Genomic DNA, 20654 nt, shown 5'->3' on the forward strand with positions numbered 1-20654 from the left:
CCTCTGTTCATCAGGGATATTAGCCTTTAGTTTTCTTTTCTTATAGTGTCCTTATCTGGCTTTGTTATCAGGGTAATGCTGGCCTTGTAAAATTAGTTTGGGAGTGTTCCCTCCTCTTCACTTTTTTGAAAATATGAGAAGCATTAATATTAATTCATCTTTAAATGTTTGGTAGGATTTACCAATCCATCCAGTTCTCAACTTTTCTTTGTTGGGAAGTTTTGATTACTGTTTCAATCTCCTTATGCATTATTGGTCTGCTCAAAATTTCTGTTTCCTCATGATTCAGTTTTGGTATGAACTTTTTTATATGTATACTTTCTTTTTGCTTACTTAAATTAACTTTAGCCAGTTTTTCATTAACTATTACTAGATTAATATTTCTGTTGATTGTCTCTAATACTAAATATAGATGCATTTTAAAAAATTACTAAAACAGCCAGAATTTTTTCTTTAGTTTATCTTATCATTATTTTTACTTTTTACATGAACGTTCTTAAAATGTTGAATGTAGCTGTAACTTTCAATTTGGGAAGTTACTTTTATTCCTGAATATTTTAATGGAAAAAAATTGGTATTCTCTTTTGTCTTTTCCTGGAAAAGCTTTTGTCTGTAACACTACATAATTATTCCTGAAGTGACATTAATTTTTACAAGAATATAAAAAATAATTTTGTTCTTGGGGCGCCTGGGTGGCTCAGTGGGTTAAAGCCTCTGCCTTCTGCTCAGGTCATGATCCCAGGGTCCTGGGATCGAGCCCCGCGTCGGGCTCTCTGCTCCGCAGGGAGCCTGCTTCCTTCCCTCTCTCTCTCTGCCTGCCTCTCTGCCTACTTGTGATTTCTCTCTCTCTGTCAAATAAATAAAATCTTAAAAAAAAAAATAATTTTGTTCCTGAAATAGAAAGATAAAAAGATGCCAGAGGAAATAACGAAGGCTTAGGGGGTAGAAAATATTATTTTTACCTTAATACCTTTATGAAGAATATATTGATTGGTTAGTTTATGAATCATTTGATTAATGCATCAATTGTAGAACAGTTTTTGTCTTTTTACGTTAAGTGATTGAAATCTGGTGGCTTGGATCATGTTTCTGTTTTCATTTTTTTCAGCTTATTCATATAACATTCTTACTTGCTTTAGTCTTATTCTCAATTATAATGGGAAAAATTAAGTAGTCATCTTCTTTATATATGTAGTTAAATAGTTGGAGAATTTGAGCATACAGGAGTTTAGATGATTACTATGAATGGCATATTGTGCTATTGGTGGAAAAAGAGGAAATGGGAAATTTAATGTTTTACTATAACTATATATATGATTAATCATATTTGATAATTTGAATATCAACTACTTTCTGTGGGGATTTGAAACAAATTAAACTTTTCACTAATCTGTTCTAGGACACTTTTCTGAAGGAACTGCTTACCATGTATGTTCTACTCTGGGGACCTAAAGATCTCTTGGGGAAACTGTTCCAATTTAATTTTTTTGTAATAAATAGCACAAAGAATGCATTTCCTATAATGCCCACCTGTAGGGGCATTTTTTAAAAAATCAAATGTTTACAAAGCTAATACCATATGCCAGGTCTGTGCTAGTCACTAGGGTATAAAGATGAGAAAAATCACAGCCCTTAACTAGATATACTTTTAACTAGTAGAGAAACATACATATTTTAAAAATTATATTACAGTATGTAATAAATGCGATACTAGAAATACCAAGAGCTAAGAGAGATACCGGGAGATACCTTACCAGCTAGAAAAGAGGACAAAGGGCATTACAGACAGAAGGAAGAACATAAGCAATGATGTAGAGCATAAAAGGGCTTCATAAAATAATAAGAGTTTTGATGAAGCTTAAGTATAGGGTTGTAAGAAGTAGGCTGTGATCAGAAATTCATTGCTTTTCTTTTGAAAATTAAAGATTAAGTATTTATACTAGTTTTGTAAAGGAAGCCATTTTTAAAATACCAAAGGCTGACTGACGGTGACTAATTGAGTGCTTATTGACTAGTGTACTACCCTAGCTGGAATTACACATAAATAAAACATGTGTATATAATGTATAATTTGAGGACAGTTCAGAAGAATCTTGGTTCAAAACTATCTTCTTCCTTTTGCTTTCCTGGTGCTTAAATGCTATTATTAAATAGTTATCTCTATCTTTGTATTGAGTTATCTTTTAATGAATTCAAATGCTTTGAGGCAAGATAGCCATTAAGAGTTGTCCTTCATGGGGCGCCTGGTTGGCTCATTTGGGGTTAAGAGTCTGCCTTTGGCTTAGGTCATGATCTCAGGGTCCTGGGATCTAGCTGGCTTCAGGCCCTCTGCTCCATGGGGAATCTGCTTCTGCTGGTCCCTACTGCTTATGCTTTCCTGTCTCTCTCTCTGTCTCTCTCCAATGAATAAATGAAATCTTAAAAAAAAAAAACAAAAAACCCAAGAGTTGTCCTTCATTCTTACAAAATTCTCTTGTCTAAAATTTCGTTTTGCTTTCAGCTCTTAGGGAATAATATTCTTACAAAATATGGCTACTCCATTATTGAAGTATGCAACTTACAGATGATGGCAGGATAAATTACCCTCTTTTTCTGTGCTCTGTAGCAGTTTGTACATGTCTCTAGTCTGTTGTGTTTAATTATGTACTTACCAACCTGCCATCTTCACTGAACTGTGAACTCCTATGAGCCTGCCTCCCATTTCTTTATATCCATCCCTAGTTTTAGATATTTCTTATATATCTCAGCAGCTTGATAAAGGCCTATTAGTCGAGGAAAGGAGGAAAGAGGAGAAGAAAGTGAAGAAGTTTTAACTAAATGTTATTTCTGCCAAGGTACTTCCCTCTTGTTTGATCCTTACTTTAACTTTTCAGTTACTCAATATATTATCCTTCCCCTTTATTTGCTCTTCTATTCCCAAGACCCCTTTTGCTTCCTGCTTAAATGTAGATGTTAAAGAGATTTAAAAACCTGGTCAGTCAAAATAGGCACAGACTAGGAATCTGGGCCATTTGGGATTGGAATAATCTGATGAAATTACCCCAGACGCAGAATCAATTGTAGGGTTAAACAAGAAAAGAAATATGTTGTATCTTTTTTTTTTAAGATTTTATTTATTTATTTGACAGAGAGATCACAAGTAGGCAGAGAGGCAGGCAGAGAGAGGAGGAAATAGGCTCCCTGCTAAGCAGAGAGCGTGATGCGGGGCTCGATCCCAGGTGAGATCATGACCTGAGCCAAAGGCAGAGGCTTAACCCACTGAGCCACCCAGGCGCCCCATGTTGTATCTGTTTTACACAGTTTTGGTTAAGTTGGGCCGTTTATGGATTGTTACTTGGGTTATACACAATTTTATATTTGAATTATTTGTGGTCATATTTTTTTTTAAGATTTTATTTATTTATTTGACAGAGAGAGATCAGAAGTAGGCAGAGAGGAGAGGCAGGCAGAGGAGGGGGGAACGGGCTCCCTGCTGAGCAGAGACCCTGGGATCATGACCTGAGCTGAAGGCAGAGGCTTTAACTCACTGAGCCACCCAGGCGCCCCAGTTATATGTATTTGTTAATTGACTTCATATATTTAAAGATTACCACACATCACTTATTTATAGGTCCATAAAGTATGTTTAATTCATGTCACACTCAAAGGAATAAGCCCATGTTCATAACCACTAAAATATACATGGTTGCCCAATTCAGTTACCTTTTTAAACTATTTTTTACTTGGAAGATTTCCATTTCTAACATATATGGAAATGACATACTGAATTTGTAACATATTAAACATTGCCTCTCAGTGATAGTTACAAAACTGAACTATATAAACCTATAGAAAGCTTTAATTTATGAAGGTAGAGATCTTATTTTTCTTTATTTCTTTATTCCTAGTGCCTGAAACACGGTAGATATTTGATAAATATTTATCAAATAAATGAGAAATTTCCTTTTCCTTGACTTGTGTTAAGTCATGACCATTATTATATTGTTTTCTCTGTTGTGTATTAATTAAAAGAGGTATAATAAGTTGTTTAAGCCTTCTTAACATATATATCCTATCTTGAAACCATGGCCTTCAGTTCCTCAATTTGCCCATTTGAACACTGGGCCATAGTGTTGTATCTGTGCAACATATCATTATTATTCAGAGAAGGGGAAAATTCTGGAGAAAATATTTTGGTGGTGTTTTTTCAAAACAGGAAATAAATACATTTGTTAATGTGTGATGCTATGAATTCTAGAACTTTAGCCCCTAAAGAAAAGTTAAGATCAGGAAGTAATTTTTCAGAATGTTTTACTATTTGAATAATCAACAGGATGTGTGTGAACCATTGTGGTGAAATCAGTAGTAATTATCACTGGAATGTTTGTCTTCTCTACTGTTATTGTGCAGCTTTAGATGGACATTGACTACCAAAGACTAGGAAACAATTCAAGATTATGTAGAAAACTGATTATGACTTTTAGTTCAAAGAAATTGAATTTCTCAATGACTGCATAGCTATAAACACAGGAATAAAAAACATTAGTTTCTTAAAATATTTGAGATTGTTAATTATCTGAAAATCAAGAAAGCATGTGATATTTAAGAATACAAAATTTAAGTAATCTTCAGTTAGGCATGGGTAAATTATTTGTATGTATATACTATATTATTTTCTGGATAATGGAAAAGTTCCCCTTTAAGCATGAGAATATTGTCCCTAACTCATTTCTAATATATATCCTAACTTAAATCCTGTCTTAGTAAGTATAATATAATATTTTCCCATTGGTATCATGAACTAATTGTTTTTACTACTGTAAGTGGATAGAGTCCCTTAAAACTACATGCCTGCCTTCTTCACAATTTATCTAATACTAAATTATACTATGAATTTTATCTTCTGATGGATTATCAGAATGGATTCTTTTTTGTGGGAGATTACATAGGGTTCCGATACAAATGGAGAGGAAAAAGTTCTTCACCAGAGTCTTAGGAAAGAAAGCCTGGATTCCTTTTCATGGTATTCAGATTCTTCTTGAACATTCCCTGATAGAACTATTTACAGGTTTTTCAGTGCTTTTTCGTCCTAGTCCTCTGTTTCTTTGCACTCGGTTTTCTGTCACCTCTGAAAGCCTTTCTGCTCTTGTCTGCCTTACTAACTTATGCTTATTCTTCAAAATCTAACTCAAAGGTCAGTTCCTTTGGCAGGCCCAGTGTAAATCACAGGGGCCTTTAAAAGATGAGGTGGGGGCACCTGGGTGGCTCCATGGGTTAAGCCTCTGCCTTCAGCTTAGGTCATGATCTCAGGGTCCTGGGTTCGAGCCCCGAATCGGCCTCTCTGCTCAGCATGGAGCCTGCTTCTGCCTCTTTCTGCCTGGCTCTCTGCCTACTTGTGATCTCTGTCTGTCAAATAAATAAATAAAAATCTTAAAAAAAAAAAAAAAGATGAGAGAGGGAGACAGAGGAGTCAGTGTCAGAATGATGCATTCTGACATCACATAAATGAGAAACACTCAACTGGCTTTTGTCAGCTTTCAAGATAGAAGGGGGGGGCCCATGAGCCAAGGAATGTCGGCAGTTGCTAGAGGCTAGAAAACCCCAAAATAGGACTTCTGTCTTGCTGAACTTTAAGATAATGTGTTTGTGGTTTTTTAAGCAAATACTCACTTTAATCAAAATTCTAAATTACTTATTTTCACAGTTACATAGATATTTCCATAAACCAAGAAAAACTGAGCTACTAAGTATTGTACATTTTTTAATGGTTAACATGTTTTAAAGAGTTTTTATGAAAAAGTGATCAGGAGCATGTTGAAATTCTTCCCATAAAGTATCTGTTACTATTTTATTCATAAGAAATTCAGATCCAAACTTCCAGAAAACCTATATTGCCTAATATCATAATAGGAATGAATAAGTACTTGACATACTCCCTCTTAAGCACTGGCTTAACCTAAAGTAATTATTTTAAGAAGCAGCCTCTCGCTACCCTATCCTCACCACCTATTATAACACAGGCACTAATATTTTTTGCAAAGCATTCATTTGATCATGAATTGTAGACAGTCAAAGATAGGTAGATGCAATAGTATCAAAGAAAAGAGTATATCAAAACCTTTTCACTTTTATTAAAGTTTTTTATGAGAACTTCATAAAATGTCATGAAATTCTAACTTTTTTTTTTTAAAGATTTTATTTATTTATTTGACAGACAGAGATCACAAGTAGGCAGAGAGGCAGGCAGAGAAAGGAGGAAGCAGGCTCCCTGCTGAGCAGAGAGCCCGATGAGGGGCTCAATCCCAGGACCCTGGGATCATGACCTGAGCCGAAGGAAGAGGCTTAAACCCACTGAGCCACCCAGGTGCCCCAAATGTCATGAAATTCTATTTTTTATACAATAAACATCTACTGTTCAGTAGGAGACATATGCCATATTATAACAACCATGTTAATGTGTAAAATAATTCGGAATTCTTTTTTTTAAATATATAATATATTATTTGTTTCAGGTGTATGGGTCTGTGATTCTTACTGTAAAAATATTTGGCTAAAATATGAAACATCTTTGCAGTAAAACTTACAACATAGCTTAAGTAAGATTTCAGAAGTGTCTCCTGGATAAAATGGGGATGTTTCCTTTCAGCAGGTAAACTCTGAATAGTTATAGTTAAGGTGCCATAAACTAGACAAAGCTAGGAAGGAACATCTTGTTACTAGAAAAGAACAGCACGTAATATGGATTTCCTCCATGTCAAAGTGACAACCACTTAATGACAATGACTTATTACATTAAAAAAATAGAATATAAAAGATAATATATTTGTGTTGTTTTAAGCCATCAAGTTTGTCGTAATTTATTATAGCAACCATTGGAAACTAATACAACCATGGTGTTTTTTTTACATAAATTTCTGTTTTTAAATACTTTGGCTCAAAAGAAGTAGCTAAATTGGTGCAGAAAATCCTCACGTAAACATCAGTATTATAAATCAAGTATACAACAATAATATTTAATGTAATTATAGTACATTATAACAACCAGAAAATTGATTCAACCTGCTTGAACCAGGGCACAGTACTATTAATTCAAGGAAGAAGTAACACTTCTTTGAGTAGACCTTTTTATATAGATTTGACTTCTGAAAGTATGTATTAAGTTTTACATAGTCAGAAATATACTAGATGAGTCATGATGGGAAGAAACTAGAAACAAAAAAAAGAAAAAAAATTAAAACTGAAAGCATATAGAAGCAAACTCTACTGTCTTCCAGATGAAAAACCTAACCACACTGAAGAGGAAAAACTACTCAAAATAACCTATGTACATAGTATTTGACTAACCTCAGTTTTGGACAGATTTGAGAAGAGAATTTCAAACAAATAGTGAGCTCCTTTTAGTTTATGTGGTGTTTTGAGTTAGAATGGCTGAAGAAATTTTGTAACAGTTTTATATGTAATATAAGATTTAGCAAATGAATAAATATACATTTGTTAATAGTATCCAGGGTTCTGACTGGAAGAAGGGACACACAAATATGTATTAGAGTCAGTGGGGAGACCCTGTAGGAATAGAAAGCAATGGTGTGGAGATGTGCCTGGTTGGCTCAGTTGGTTAAGTGGCTGACTCTTGATTTCAGATCAGGTCATGAGCTGATCTCAGGGTTATGAGATTGAGCCCTGTGTCAGGCTCTGTGCTGAGCATGAAGCCTGCTTAAAATCCTCCCTCTCTCTCTCCCTCTTCCTCTTCCCCTCACCTAAAACCACCTCCCCACCCCACTGGCACTCTCTCTCTCTAAAACAAACAAAAAAATTGGGAAAGTTATGGTGTGAACCTAGGATTTCTCATATATGTGTGTATGTATACATCTATACGTGTCTGTTTATATGCATGTATATATGTTCACATATTTGTATATATATGTGTGCGTGTAGTTGTGTGTGCATGCCTGTATTTCTTGTCTATCTACGGAAGTGACCCAGGAACAAAGACTCCCAGTAAAAATGATCTAACATTACCCTAATACTCAGAATTTTGATCCTTTTTTTTTTAAGATTTTTTTTTTTTTAAATTCTAGTCAGTTAACATACAGTGTAATATTAATTTCGGGTGTACAGTATAGTGACTCAACCCTTCCATACAATACCCATCACAGCAAGTGCCCTCCTTAATCCCCATCACCTTTTTCACCCATCCCCTCTGGTAACCATCAGTTTGTTCTCTGTAGTTAAGAGTGGTTTTTTTTTGGTTTGCCTTCCTCTCTCTTCCACCCCGCCATTTGTTCATTTGTTTTGTTCTTACATTCCACATATGAATGAAACCATATAGTATTTGTCTTTCTCTGAATGATTTATCTTGCTGAACATAATACTTTCTAGCGGAGTGCCTGGAGTCGATCAGTCGTTAAGCATCTGCCTTTGGCTCAGGTCATGATCCCAGGGTCCTAGGATTGAGCCCCACATTGGGCTCCCTGCTTAGCAGGAACCCTGCTTCTCCCACTCCCTCTGCTTGTGTTCCCTCTCTCGCTGTCTCTCTCTCTCTCTCTCAAATAAATAAATAAAATCTTTTTAAAAAATACTCTCTAGCTTCATCTATGTCATCACAAATGGCAAGATTTCAGTCTTTTGATGGTTGAGTAATATTCTATTGTATATATATAACACCTCTTCTTTATCCATTCATCAGTCAGTGAACATTTGGGCTCTTTCCATAATGTGGCTATTGTTGATAATGCTGCTATAAACATCAGGGTGCATGTATCCCTTCAAATCAGTATTTTTTTATCCTTTGTGTAAATACCTAGTAGTGAAATTGCTGGATGATAGGGTAGTTCTATTTTTAACTTTTTGAGGAACCTCCATACTCTTTTTCCAGAGTGACTCTACCAGTTTGCATTCCCACCAACAGTGCAAGATGTTTCCCCTTCTCTGTATCCTCACCAACACCTGTTATTTCCTGTGTTAATTTTAGCAATTCTGACTGGTGTGAGGTGATCTCATTGTAGGTTTGATTTATATTTCCCTGATGATGAATGATGTTGAATGTCTTTTCATGTGTCTGTTAGCCATCTGGACATCTTGTTTTGAAAAATGTCTATTCTTGTCTTCTGCCCATTTTGTAACTGGGTTATCCATTTTCTGGGTGTTGAGTTTGATAAGTTCTTTGTAGATTTTGGATACTAACCCTTTATCAGACATGTCATTTGCAAATATCTTCTCCTATTCTGTAGGTTGCTGTTTAGTTTTTTGATTGTTTCCTCACCTGTGCAGAAGCTTTTTATCTTGATGAAGTCCCACTAGTTCATTTATGCTTTTGTTTCCCTTGCCTCCAGAGACATGTCTAGTAAGAAGTTGCTATGACCAATGTCAAAGAGGTTACTGCCTGTGTTCTCCTCTAGGATTTTGATGGTTTCCTGTCTCACAGAACTTTCATCATTTTGAATTTATTTTTGTGTATGTTGTAAGAAAGTGGTCCAGTTTCAATCTTCTACATGAGGCTATCCTGTTTTCCCAACACCATTTGTTGAAGAGACTTTCTTTTTTCCATTGATATTCTTTCAAAGAATATTCTGTCAAAGATTAGTTGACCATATACTTGTGGGTCCATTTCTGGGTTTTCTGTTTTGTTCTATTGATTCATGTGTCTGTTTTCATGCCAGAACCATTCTGTCTTGATGATGATTATAGATTTTTAATAGCTATAATTTTTTTATAGCTTAAAGTCCAAAATTGTGATGCCTCCAGATTTGCTTTTCTTCTACAAGCTTGATTTGGCTATTTAGGATCATTTGTGGTTCCATACACATTTTGGGAGTGTTTATTTTAGCTCTGCAAAAAATGTTGTTGGTATTTTGATAAGGATTGCATTAAATGTGTAGGCTGCTTTTGGTCGCATAGGCATTTTAACAATATTTTTTCTGCCAGTCCATGAGCATGGAATGTCTTTCCATTTCTTTGTCTTCTTTTCAATTTACCTCATCAGTGTTCTATAGTTTTCAGATCATTTACCTCTTTGGTTAGGTTTATTCCTAGGTATTTTATTGTTTTGGTGTAATTGTAAATGGGATTGATTCCTTAATTTCTCTTTGTGCTGCTTCATTATTGTTTTATAGAAATGCAGCAGATTTCTGTACATTGATTTTGAATCCTGTGACTTTGTTGAATTCATATATCAGTTATAGCAAATTTTTTTTTGGTGGAGTCTAACGTTTTCTACATAGAGTATCATGTCATCTGCAAATAGTGAAAATTTGACTTCTTTTCTGCCAATTTGTATGCCTTTTATTTCTTTTTGTTGTCTGTTTAATGTGGCTAGGCCTTCCAGTACTATGTTAAATAGTGTGGTTGAAAGTGGACATCCCTGTGTTGTTCCTGACTGTAGAGGAAAAGCTCTCAGTTTTTCACCATTGAGGATGATATTAGCTGTGGGTCTTTGGTATATGGCCTTTATGATGTTGTGGTATGTTCCCTCTATCCCTGTGTTGAGTGTTTTTATAAAAAATGGATGCTCTATTTGTCAAATGCTTTTTCTGTATTTATTGAGAGACTTGTATGGTTCTTACCCTTTCTTTTATTAATGTGGTGCATCACATTGATTGGTTTATAAATACTGAACCACCCTCACAGCCCAGGAATAAATCCCATTTGATTGTGGTGAAGAATTGTTTTAATGTACTATTGGATTTGATTTGCTAGAATCTTGTTGAAAAATTTTGCAGCCATGTTCTTCAGGCATATTGGCCTGTAATTCTCCTTTTTATCAGGGCCTTCACCTCAGGTCATGATCTCAGGGTCATGGGATTGAGCCCACTGTCAGGCTCTGCACAAGTCACCTTGTCCCTCTCCCTTTCTGCCCCTCCCCCTGCTCTTGGATGTGCATACTTGTGTGCTCTCTCTCTCTCAAATAACTAAATAAGTAAAATCTTAAAAAAAAAAAAAACCAACTCATCAACATGTTGAAAGGTTCATACACCATAGTCAAGTGAGATTTATTCCTGGGATGCAGTGATGGTTCAACATAAGCAAATCAATAAGTTGTTCTCTTTAACATGGTTAATTTATGGTAGGCAAGTTTTATCTCAGTAAAAAAAAAATTTAAGGTTGTAATAATGTTTCATATTGAATGAGACTAATGAAACATAACAATTACGTGGAGTATCTAATCCTAGAACAAATGCTAACCATAGGGAAAATTTCTAAAGAATAATATTGTGGCCAAAGCAATCTTGAGAAAGAAGAAAGCTGAAGGCATCATGCTTTCTGATTTCAAAGTATGCTACAAAGTAATCAAAATATGATACTGACACAGAAACATATACATCAATGGAATAGACTAGAGTCCAAAAATAAATCCATCCTTGTTTGGTCAGTTAATCCACAAAAATGGAGGTAAGAATATACATGGGGAAAAGATAGTCTTTTCAATAAATGATATTGGGAAAAGTGGACAACTTCATGCAAAGGAATGAAACTGGACCACTTTCTTACACCACATAGAAAAATAAATTCATGTGTATTAAACACTTAAATATAAAACTTGAAACCATAGAACTCCTAGAAGAAAAATTAGGCAGTAAGCTCTTTCACTTTGGTCTTAGCTGTATTTTTTTTTTATTCATTTTCTTAGCCAAGGGCAACATATTTTGGATGATTATCCTTTTACATTTATTTGTATGTAGTTTCTCTCAGTCTGAGACATGTCCTTGTTTTTTAATGTTATTTTTTCATAGACATTTTCAATTTAAAATAATGGAATTTATTCATCTTTTGATTTATGATATGTGTATTTTACACTTTTCCTATCTGAATTTTTAGAGATACTCTGTGACATCGTTTAATGAAGTTTTAATATTTCTTTATAGTGATTCATGTCAGCTTTCAGAGAGCTTGTCAGTTCACTGAAACATTTTTGAGTGACTGCTATATAGTCAGTGCTTGGCGGGGGTATACAGCAGTGTATAAGGCCCAGTGTTATCTTTGAGGGACTCACATTTTAATGAAGAGGATATCAGGGACAATGAAGAACAGAAAAAGCAGAGTTATCAAAATGAAAGAAGTATTCTAAGAGCTCAGGTAGTTTACTATTGATCATGCAAGTGTGAGAGGTGGCAACTGGGTTGGAAATATGAATGTAAAACCATAAAGATATTTTGGCATTGTGCTCAGCCTTAATCTAGTAGTCTGGTGTCTTCAAGCATTTTTAGCATCAAAACCCTGACTTCAAAGGAAATTAATAGTAGCAACTACAATAATTACAATAATAATCATAATATCAGCTAATGTAGTTTGATTATTTACCATGGTACCATGCTGAGAATTTCATGCATTATCTCATTTCTTCTTTATAACAACCATATTAGATAGGTCTTAAAATTATCCTCATTTTGGGGTGCCTGGGTGGCTCTGTGGGTTAAAGCCTCTGCCTTCGGCTCTGGTCATGGTCTCTGGGTCCTGGGATCGAGCCCCGCATCAGGCTCTCTGCTCAGCAGGGAGCCTGCTTCCCTTCCTTTCTCTCTGCCTACTTGTGATCTCTGTCTGTCAAATGAATAAATGAAATCTTAAAAAAAAATTATCCTCGTTTTACCAACTGAGGCTCACAACAATTAGTATATAAAACAGGTTGAAGCAAAGCTTCTCTTCATAAATTGTTTCTTTGGAACAGAACACATTTGAAAATACCCCAAAAATGGGAAGATACCGAAGGGTTTGAAACATGAAAGTGGCATAATCAGATTTGTATTTTATGCCCATCATGCTAGACTCTGGAGAATAGATCTGAACTGAATAAGGACTGGATTAGAGAAACCAGTTACGAAACTCTTACATTAATCCAAATGAGGTAAAATTAAAAACATGAATTGTGAGTTCAGATATATCATACGAGGTAAGTTGGGAATGATAAAAGAGGATAGCAGTTAATAATGGGCCAAGAAGAAATTTGCATGCCTCATGTGAAGGGACAAACCATGGTAAAGGGAGTTATAGGAAGTATTTTACCTTAGAAGACTAATAGTGACTCTTTTTTTTTTTTTAAGATTTTATTTATTTATTTATTTGACAGATCACAAGTAGGCAGAGAGGCAGGCAGAGAGAGAGAGGAGGAAGGAGGCTCCCCTCTGAGTGGAAAGCCCGATGTGGGGCTCGATCCCAGGACCCTGGGATCACGACCTTAGCCGAAGGCAGAGGCTTTAACCCACTGAGCCACCCAGGCGCCCCTAATAGTGACTCTTGATGTAATGGGTCCATGTCATTAAGGTTCAACTAATATTTAAAAAAAAAAAAAAAAGATTCAGTAGTAAATAGAAGATAAGAAACTATGTATTTATTTAACTTTAATTCATTAAGTATGAGTGCTGTATTTTCTAGTGTTTCCACTAGAAAAATAGAAATAGGAATTAAAAATTCTGTACTAGGAGAGGAGATAAAAGAAGGTCCAAGATAATTATTAATCATTTAGAAAGGGGGGAAAAAGGTAGAACAAATAAAAAGTATTAAATAAGATATCGTATGTATGTATATATATTGAAACAATCACTATAAGTCAATTAAATGATCTACTTAAAAGACAAAGGTTGTCAGACTGGATTTTTTTAAACGTCAACTATATTTCCAAGAAGTAGAGAAAGGTTGAAGTGAAAAGATGGAAAAAGACATACCAGGAAAATTTCAACAACAAAATTGGCACGGTTATATTAACATCAGACAAATGGACTTTAAGGGGGAGAAAAATTATTTGAACATTGCCAGTATGTAAAATAGGAATTTAAGTATGGTCCATGGACATAAAGTTGAAAGGAAGGTAATAAGTGTATTTCCAGACAACTGATATGTTCAATGAGTGTTACATTGATTTGAAGAATAAAGACAAACAAAATGAAAGTTTGGGAAAACAAATACTCATAGGTTATATGGAATTTATAGTTTAACTAAATAGTTTTCTTTAGAGATTTCAGAAATACTGGCTTTTTCATTCCATGTCATTCTTTGTCTGTTGGCAACACATATAAAATGAAATGCATTTGGTAAGCATTTGCTCTTGTGTTTTCAGGAATTCAAAATGTCCTCAGCCTCTTTTGTGCAGTTCTCACAGAAAATAAGGTTCTCTTCCATTCTGCAAGTTTCCAGAGACTTAGTGATGCTTGCAGAGCCCTGGAATCTTTAATGTTTCCTCTTAAATATAGGTGAGGTTTTTAACTTGGTTCTTTAATTTGTTCCCAAATTCTGCATTATTTATTGATGATCAGTTGCAATGCCATAGCACAATAGTTTTGAACCACAAGGGCATATTTTACAAAGTTATTCTGTACACATGATTCTGATGGAAATCTAACCTAGAATTTGGAAATTTTCCAAGTTGTTCATTACTGAGTGTTGATTAATTTAGTGAAAAAAATAACTTGAATAGTATTGTCAGCAACATTTAATTCTCTTTGAATATAGTTAGTGATAAAAGTCTTAAGTTAGTTTTGTCTGATTATTTAATATTAAAGAGTTATTAATTTTTAGGAGTTATAATGGTACTATGGCTATATTAAAAAAGATCCCTTACCTTTTTTCAGATACCTACTAAAATATTTAAGTATAAATGATATGATGTCAGGGATTTGCTTCAAATAATACAGTAGGGGAGAGAACAAAAATGAGTAGAAACATATATGAGACCTTGCACTGATAATTGCCAAATCTGCTTTGAATACATGAGGCTTACTTTTCCTTTTTCCTCTCTTTTCTGGGGGAACAGTGGATGTTAAAATTTTCCATTGTAAAAAGTAAAAAACAAAATATCTAAACAGTGATGCCCTGATAGTGTTATGAATAAAATATTTTCTAACATCTGTTTTATGAATTTGATAGTCAAACCATTCTGGAAACTTAAGTTCATACAAACTAGAAAAAAATTTAGACTGTTTCCAGATTTTATTTAAAAAAAAAAAAAATTTTTTTTTTTTGTTTTTTTGTTTTTTAACTATTTGTCTTTCTTAACCCCTAGATAAGAGAACATTCTAGGCCTTAAATTTTTGTACTCTGTCTTTTGGAGTGAATTCGAACATCAGGTATAGAAAATGGAATTTGAATGATTGTTTTATTTAGACAAATCATTATCAGTATTGAGGGAAAGGACCCATCAGGGAGTCATTGTTACCTCCTAATACCAGATTTTCATGTAAGGGAAAAATGTTTTCAAGCAAGATTGACAAACCTAAAGAGACTTCTTGCCTCAGAAGGATAAGGGATAAAGAAGCTGCCCTGAGTTGCATTTACTTTATTATCTTTTTCTATCTAATCATCTCTTTCACATGAAGATTTTTTTAACCTTTCTTTTTAAAAACTTAATATTAACAGCCATGAGAACATCATTGATAATTTCTAAATGTAGGTATTCTGAAATTCGTACCACATAAAAATGAAAGAAAATATGATTGTGTTATGAGAAAACTAATATATCTCACATATGCTTTTATTATTTCCAGTTATCCTTATATTCCCATTCTCCCGGCTCAGCTACTGGAAGTTCTAAGTTCCCCAACACCTTTCATTATTGGAGTACATTCTATCTTTAAAACTGATATCCATGAACTTGTAAGTATTCATCTTTAAAGTACAGTTATTGGGTCCAAAACCTTATCATATTTCTTTGAATCCTGTAACATTTCAACTAATTATTATTTTCAGATCTGTTGCATTCCCAATAGGAAAGATTGGCTGGAAGAAAAAAACATCATTGAAAAATACAAATATATTAGTTTCTTCTTATAGCAAGTATGGAAGATCTACAAAATGAATTTATTAATAGTTTTATATGCTCTTTTGGCATATTATTTTTATCTTTCTGTATTCTCAATCTTATATATGAGAAAAGAAGATGAAGTAATCCATTAATTTGTATTCTGTTTATACTTTTGTTACTAGTGCAATGATATATTCATATTTTGAAATGAGACTGTCAGTCCTGAGTGGCTGGTAGCTAAAAAGCCAAAAGCATTTGCAAAAGAGTGAAGGGTTATAGTGGAATATGAGCCCTTTGGTGTGAGCTCCACCAAATTATTCTTTTCTTAATGCCATATGAATAGAAATACCAAAAAAGAAAAGGAATGTTCTATATTTAAGCCGGTTCTGGAATAATGTGTTTACTTCTCTGTACTGAAATTATTTAAGAGGGACTGTCACAAAAATTGTGCTTCAGAGAAGGACATCCAGGATTGTCAAGACTTTAGGAACTATATCCTGTGAGACCGTTAAGGAAATTTTCTCAGGTAATAACCTGATACTGTTTGATAGCTAAAGATAAATACTGAAGTGACTGTTGTAGGAAGGTTCATTTTTTGTAGCTCTGAAAAGCTGAAAGAAAATTGGTGGATGTAGTTGCTGTAGAGACAAATTTCTCCTCAGTAGAAAAGCTTCCAACTATTAGAACTGCCCAATGGTGAAGGATGGGTTGCCTTAGGTAAGGAATATACCCTCAAGTATTGTAAGTGGAGTGCAAGAAGCAAATTCCATGACACTTTCAGGGAGTTTAAGAAAAGTGCTTTACTTAAAGGTTGGGCTATATGACATCTTCAATCCACAGAGTCTTCAGATTCTGAAATTCTACTTTTAGTTTTAGTTGCCAATGGAGGTAGCTCTGTTGGTACTTATACATAATTATAATTGTAATCAAATCATAGATGTCATTAAAACTGACAGTTCAACATTGTAATTATAAACAAGACCCTCATTCATATACTAATTATTTTCCTACCTTTATATGTTGATATCTAGTTCCTATTTAACTTTGATATCACCATATAAAAATATGCGTAAATCAATAAACATAGTTAGTAAAACCTAGTTTGTACTAATTAGAAGCATACCCGTCTGGTTGACAGGTAACTTTGTCCCTCTAAATACAAAGTTTCTGGAGGTAAGACAAGCAAATGTTTCAAAAAACAAGTTTCTTAATTTTTGATAAATAAATTAGAATGATTTTTAAACCTGTTATCAACAAAATAACTTCAGCAGTCTTGGCTAGTTTCTCTGTTACATTTTTATGTAAGTTATTTTTAAGTAGACTCATAAAATGCTAAAAATCATTTTCTTTCTCAAGCACCCAAACAGTACCATTTTGATTTATATCAGTTGCTTTGTTTGTTAACTCTTGTAATAAGTACTATATTATTCAGAATATGGCTAAACTACTATACCAAAGCTTCCAAAATACAGTGTGGAATTTTATTTAACACTCATGCAGCAGTCCATAGTGGTGTTCCATTATTATACTAGACTGGCTTACTCCATGAACTCATTCATGGTCCAAGCTTCTTTCTTTCTTGGTTCTGCACCAGAATTGCCTCAGGAATTGGCATCATCTGAATGTTCAAGATTGGGTTGTTGCTAATCATAGTTTCAGCCTTAGGAAAGAAAAAGCATAGGAGAGCCTTCCATCCCCTCTATTTTGAATACCTGAGATTGTACACATCACTTCTGGCATTCCATTGGCAGAAACTTAGTCACATGTCACACCTAATTTCAAAGGAAGCTAAGAAATACATGGTAGCTGGTAAGTCATGAACCCAGTATTCTATTGCTATGGACAGTCAAGAGTCTTTTCCACACCTGATTCTTCTCATTTTGAATTAATGAAGGTCAGATTAATTTGCTTAGCAATAAATACATTTTATTAATTATTGATTAATTTTTATCTCCTTTAGCTAGATGTAATCATAGCAGATTTGGATGGAGGCACTATAAAAATTCCTGAATGTATTCACCTCTCTTCCCTCCCGGAACCACTTCTACATCAGACTCAAGCAGCTCTTTCTTTGGTATGACATTTTTAATAATAATTTTCTTTTGATTTAAGTATAAACTCAGGCAATTGGAATTAGATGTCATTGGCAGTAAAATTACTTTAAAAAGAATTATATGTTCTTAAAACATGAATATATTCTTACAGAATATTTAGAGTAATTCCTTACATATTATCTGAAGAATATACTTTAAATTCTATTTATTTGTTCTACATTCACTCTTTCATTCAGAATATTTATTTAGTAGTTACTATATACCGAATACTGTGTTACCACACACCTGTGAAATACCAACACACCTGTGAAAATAGACCAGACTGCCTCAAAATCCCTGGTTTCCCTAACATCCTTTATTGGAAGATAGTACCGACTCCTTTTCCTTCAGCCCTCTTGTTGACATCTCATTCCCTTTTGGTAGATGTGCTACTTGCAAACAGTGTGATATTGTCTTGCCAGTGTTTTCAAATTACTACAGAAAACTGCAACTTATTGATAAACATCCAGCATTCTTTGAAGTAAAGTTTTAATAAGTCCTGTAGCTTGGCTGTTTCTCACTGACACATTTAATGTTTTTATAGCTATTTTATCTTGGTTGATTTTTTTCTTTTTTACAATTTTTTGTAAGGTAGGCTCAATACCCAGCATGGCATCACATGCTCTACCAACAGAGCCAGCCAGGCACCTCTTACCTTAGTTTATTTTTAAAATCAGAGCATTTTATTTTACTGACAAAATTTTAGGTGCAATTTATTCATTATCAGAAAATTGAAACTTGGGGCGCCTGGGTGGCTCAGTAGGTTATAAAGCCCTGCCTTCTGCTCAGGTCATGATCCCAGGGTCCTGGGATCGAGCCCCGCGTTGGGCTCTCTGCTCAGTGGGGAGACTGCTTCCCCCTCTCTCTGTCTCTGCCTGCCTCTCTGCCTACTTGTGATCTCTGTCAAATAAATAAATAAAATCTTAAAAAAAAATAAAAAGAAAATTGAAACTTAGAAATTCTGAATTCTTTTTCAAGCCATGCTAGAACTAAAGTTTCATATTCTTTAAGTTTTGGCGGGTTTTGTTTTTGTTTTTGTTTTGTTTTGTTTTGTTTTGTTTTGAGGGAAAGGGCAAAGGGAAAGGGAGAGAGAGAATCTTATGCAGCCTTCAACATGGAACCTGACATGGTGCTCAGCCTCAAAACCCTAGAGATCATGACGTGAGCCAAACTCAAGAGTTGGATGCTTAACCGACTGAGCCACCCAGACACCCCAGCCTTCATATTCTTGAATAATAGTCTATTCTGAGCTGTTTAAAAAAATATTCTTCTTATGGGGTGCCTGGCTGGCTCAGTTGGAAGAGCATGATCCTTGATCTTGATTTCAGGGTCATATGTTTAAGCCTCACATTGGGTGTAGAAACTAATAAATAAACCTAAAAATTTTAGTAAAAAAATTTCTTCTTAAATAGGAACTCAGAAGTCTAGGATTACCAGGAAGGATTTTATTCTTAGAACATTTTCAAATTTGTATTAGTCTTTATATTGTTAATAGTGCCATCTATGGGATGTGAATATTTAGAGAAGACTGACTTTTCCTAACATAATCTAGAATACAAGATGTGATGGAGTAGAAATACTAGTGCAGGACCCAGGAGACCTAAATTCCAGTCTGCTTCTTTCCACTTGATACTATTGAGCAAATCACATTCTATCTCTAGGCCTCTGTTTCCTGGACTTTAGGATGAATGTTGAAAGCATAGGATGATGAAAGAACTGTTTACCAAAGTGAAGAGATGATTTGGGGTCACATGTGGAAATCTTTTTTATTTTAGTAATTATTTATTATAATAAAAATAACATAAAAACCTATGATATCATCTAAGAAAATACTAGATTTAAATAGGTGAGTTGATTTAAAGACAATTTAAAGAAAAATACTACTAAATAACTACATTGGTAGTATATAGATACAGCAGAAGTTGAGAAGGTAGTATTTGGGTGATTGAGAAAATGTTTAATATTTCTAGAAATTATAAATTTCTTAATCTTATATATGATTACTTAATAATAATGTTTATAGCTATGCAGGGATTAAGTACCAAAATGAAAAAAATATTAAGATTTTAGTTCCTTTTTTTTTAAAGATTTTTTTAATTAGACAGAGAGAGACAGAGATAGCGAGAGAGAGCAGGAACAGGGAGGAGAGGGAGAAGTAGGCTCCCCACTGAGCAGGGAGCCCCACATGGGGCTCTATCCCAGGACCCTGAGATCAGGACCTGAGCTGAAGGCACACTTAACCAACTGAGCCACCCAGGTGCCCCTAAGATTTTAGTTCTTAACTCAGTGTCTCCTGGTAAAGATTCTGCTGCACATTGGTATATCTTAACCTGAAGCACCTGTGCCACTAAATTTGGTCAATGAGTTTGGTATGAGTACACGTGTTTTTTGTAGTTGTCAAGCACAATGGTTGATTCTGTGGTACAGTGTAGTTTTGTAAATAAGACATGAGAACATAGTATATTACCAAACTAGAACCAAAAAGAAATCATATTCGATGAACTGAGTGGGAGCTTTGACACACAATTATAGGAGCTTCATTTGGTTACTAAATAATTGTAATCAAATGGCAACACAGTACTTGAACTGTATAATAACAATGATAATTTTTTAGATATGAATTATACTGTATTATTATATTGTAGTAATGATTGGGTAATTGGGTTATAAATGCTGTCAATATCTTATTGTCAATTTTAAGTATTGTTACGAAGCCATGTAAGTAAGGATTAATATATAATAAAGTCACCTTTAAAATTTTGCCCAATACATTTCCTACAGTTGAGCTTTATGGCCATTCAGGAGCTTTAACAGAACTGGATACCTTTGATAAGTTATTTAAGCATTCTTGAGCA

The 20654-nt window shown here is 34.3% G+C and overlaps 1 protein-coding gene across 1 annotated transcript in view; it reads left to right on the forward strand.

Annotated features, from left to right (window-relative positions):
• Positions 1–20654, forward strand: part of LOC111159403 (SET binding factor 2) — a 501856-nt gene that overhangs the window by 247839 nt on the left and 233363 nt on the right. Inside the window, exons 7-9 of the mRNA XM_022521837.1 lie at positions 14027–14159; positions 15450–15558; positions 17667–17780. Of these exons, the coding sequence (XP_022377545.1) occupies positions 14027–14159; positions 15450–15558; positions 17667–17780 (356 nt within the window). The remainder of the gene's footprint in view (positions 1–14026; positions 14160–15449; positions 15559–17666; positions 17781–20654) is intronic.

This window comes from Enhydra lutris, unplaced genomic scaffold (genome assembly GCF_002288905.1).
Source record: "Enhydra lutris kenyoni isolate GAN:26980312 unplaced genomic scaffold, ASM228890v2 scaffoldscaffold68, whole genome shotgun sequence".
Classification (NCBI taxonomy): domain Eukaryota; kingdom Metazoa; phylum Chordata; class Mammalia; order Carnivora; family Mustelidae; genus Enhydra; species Enhydra lutris.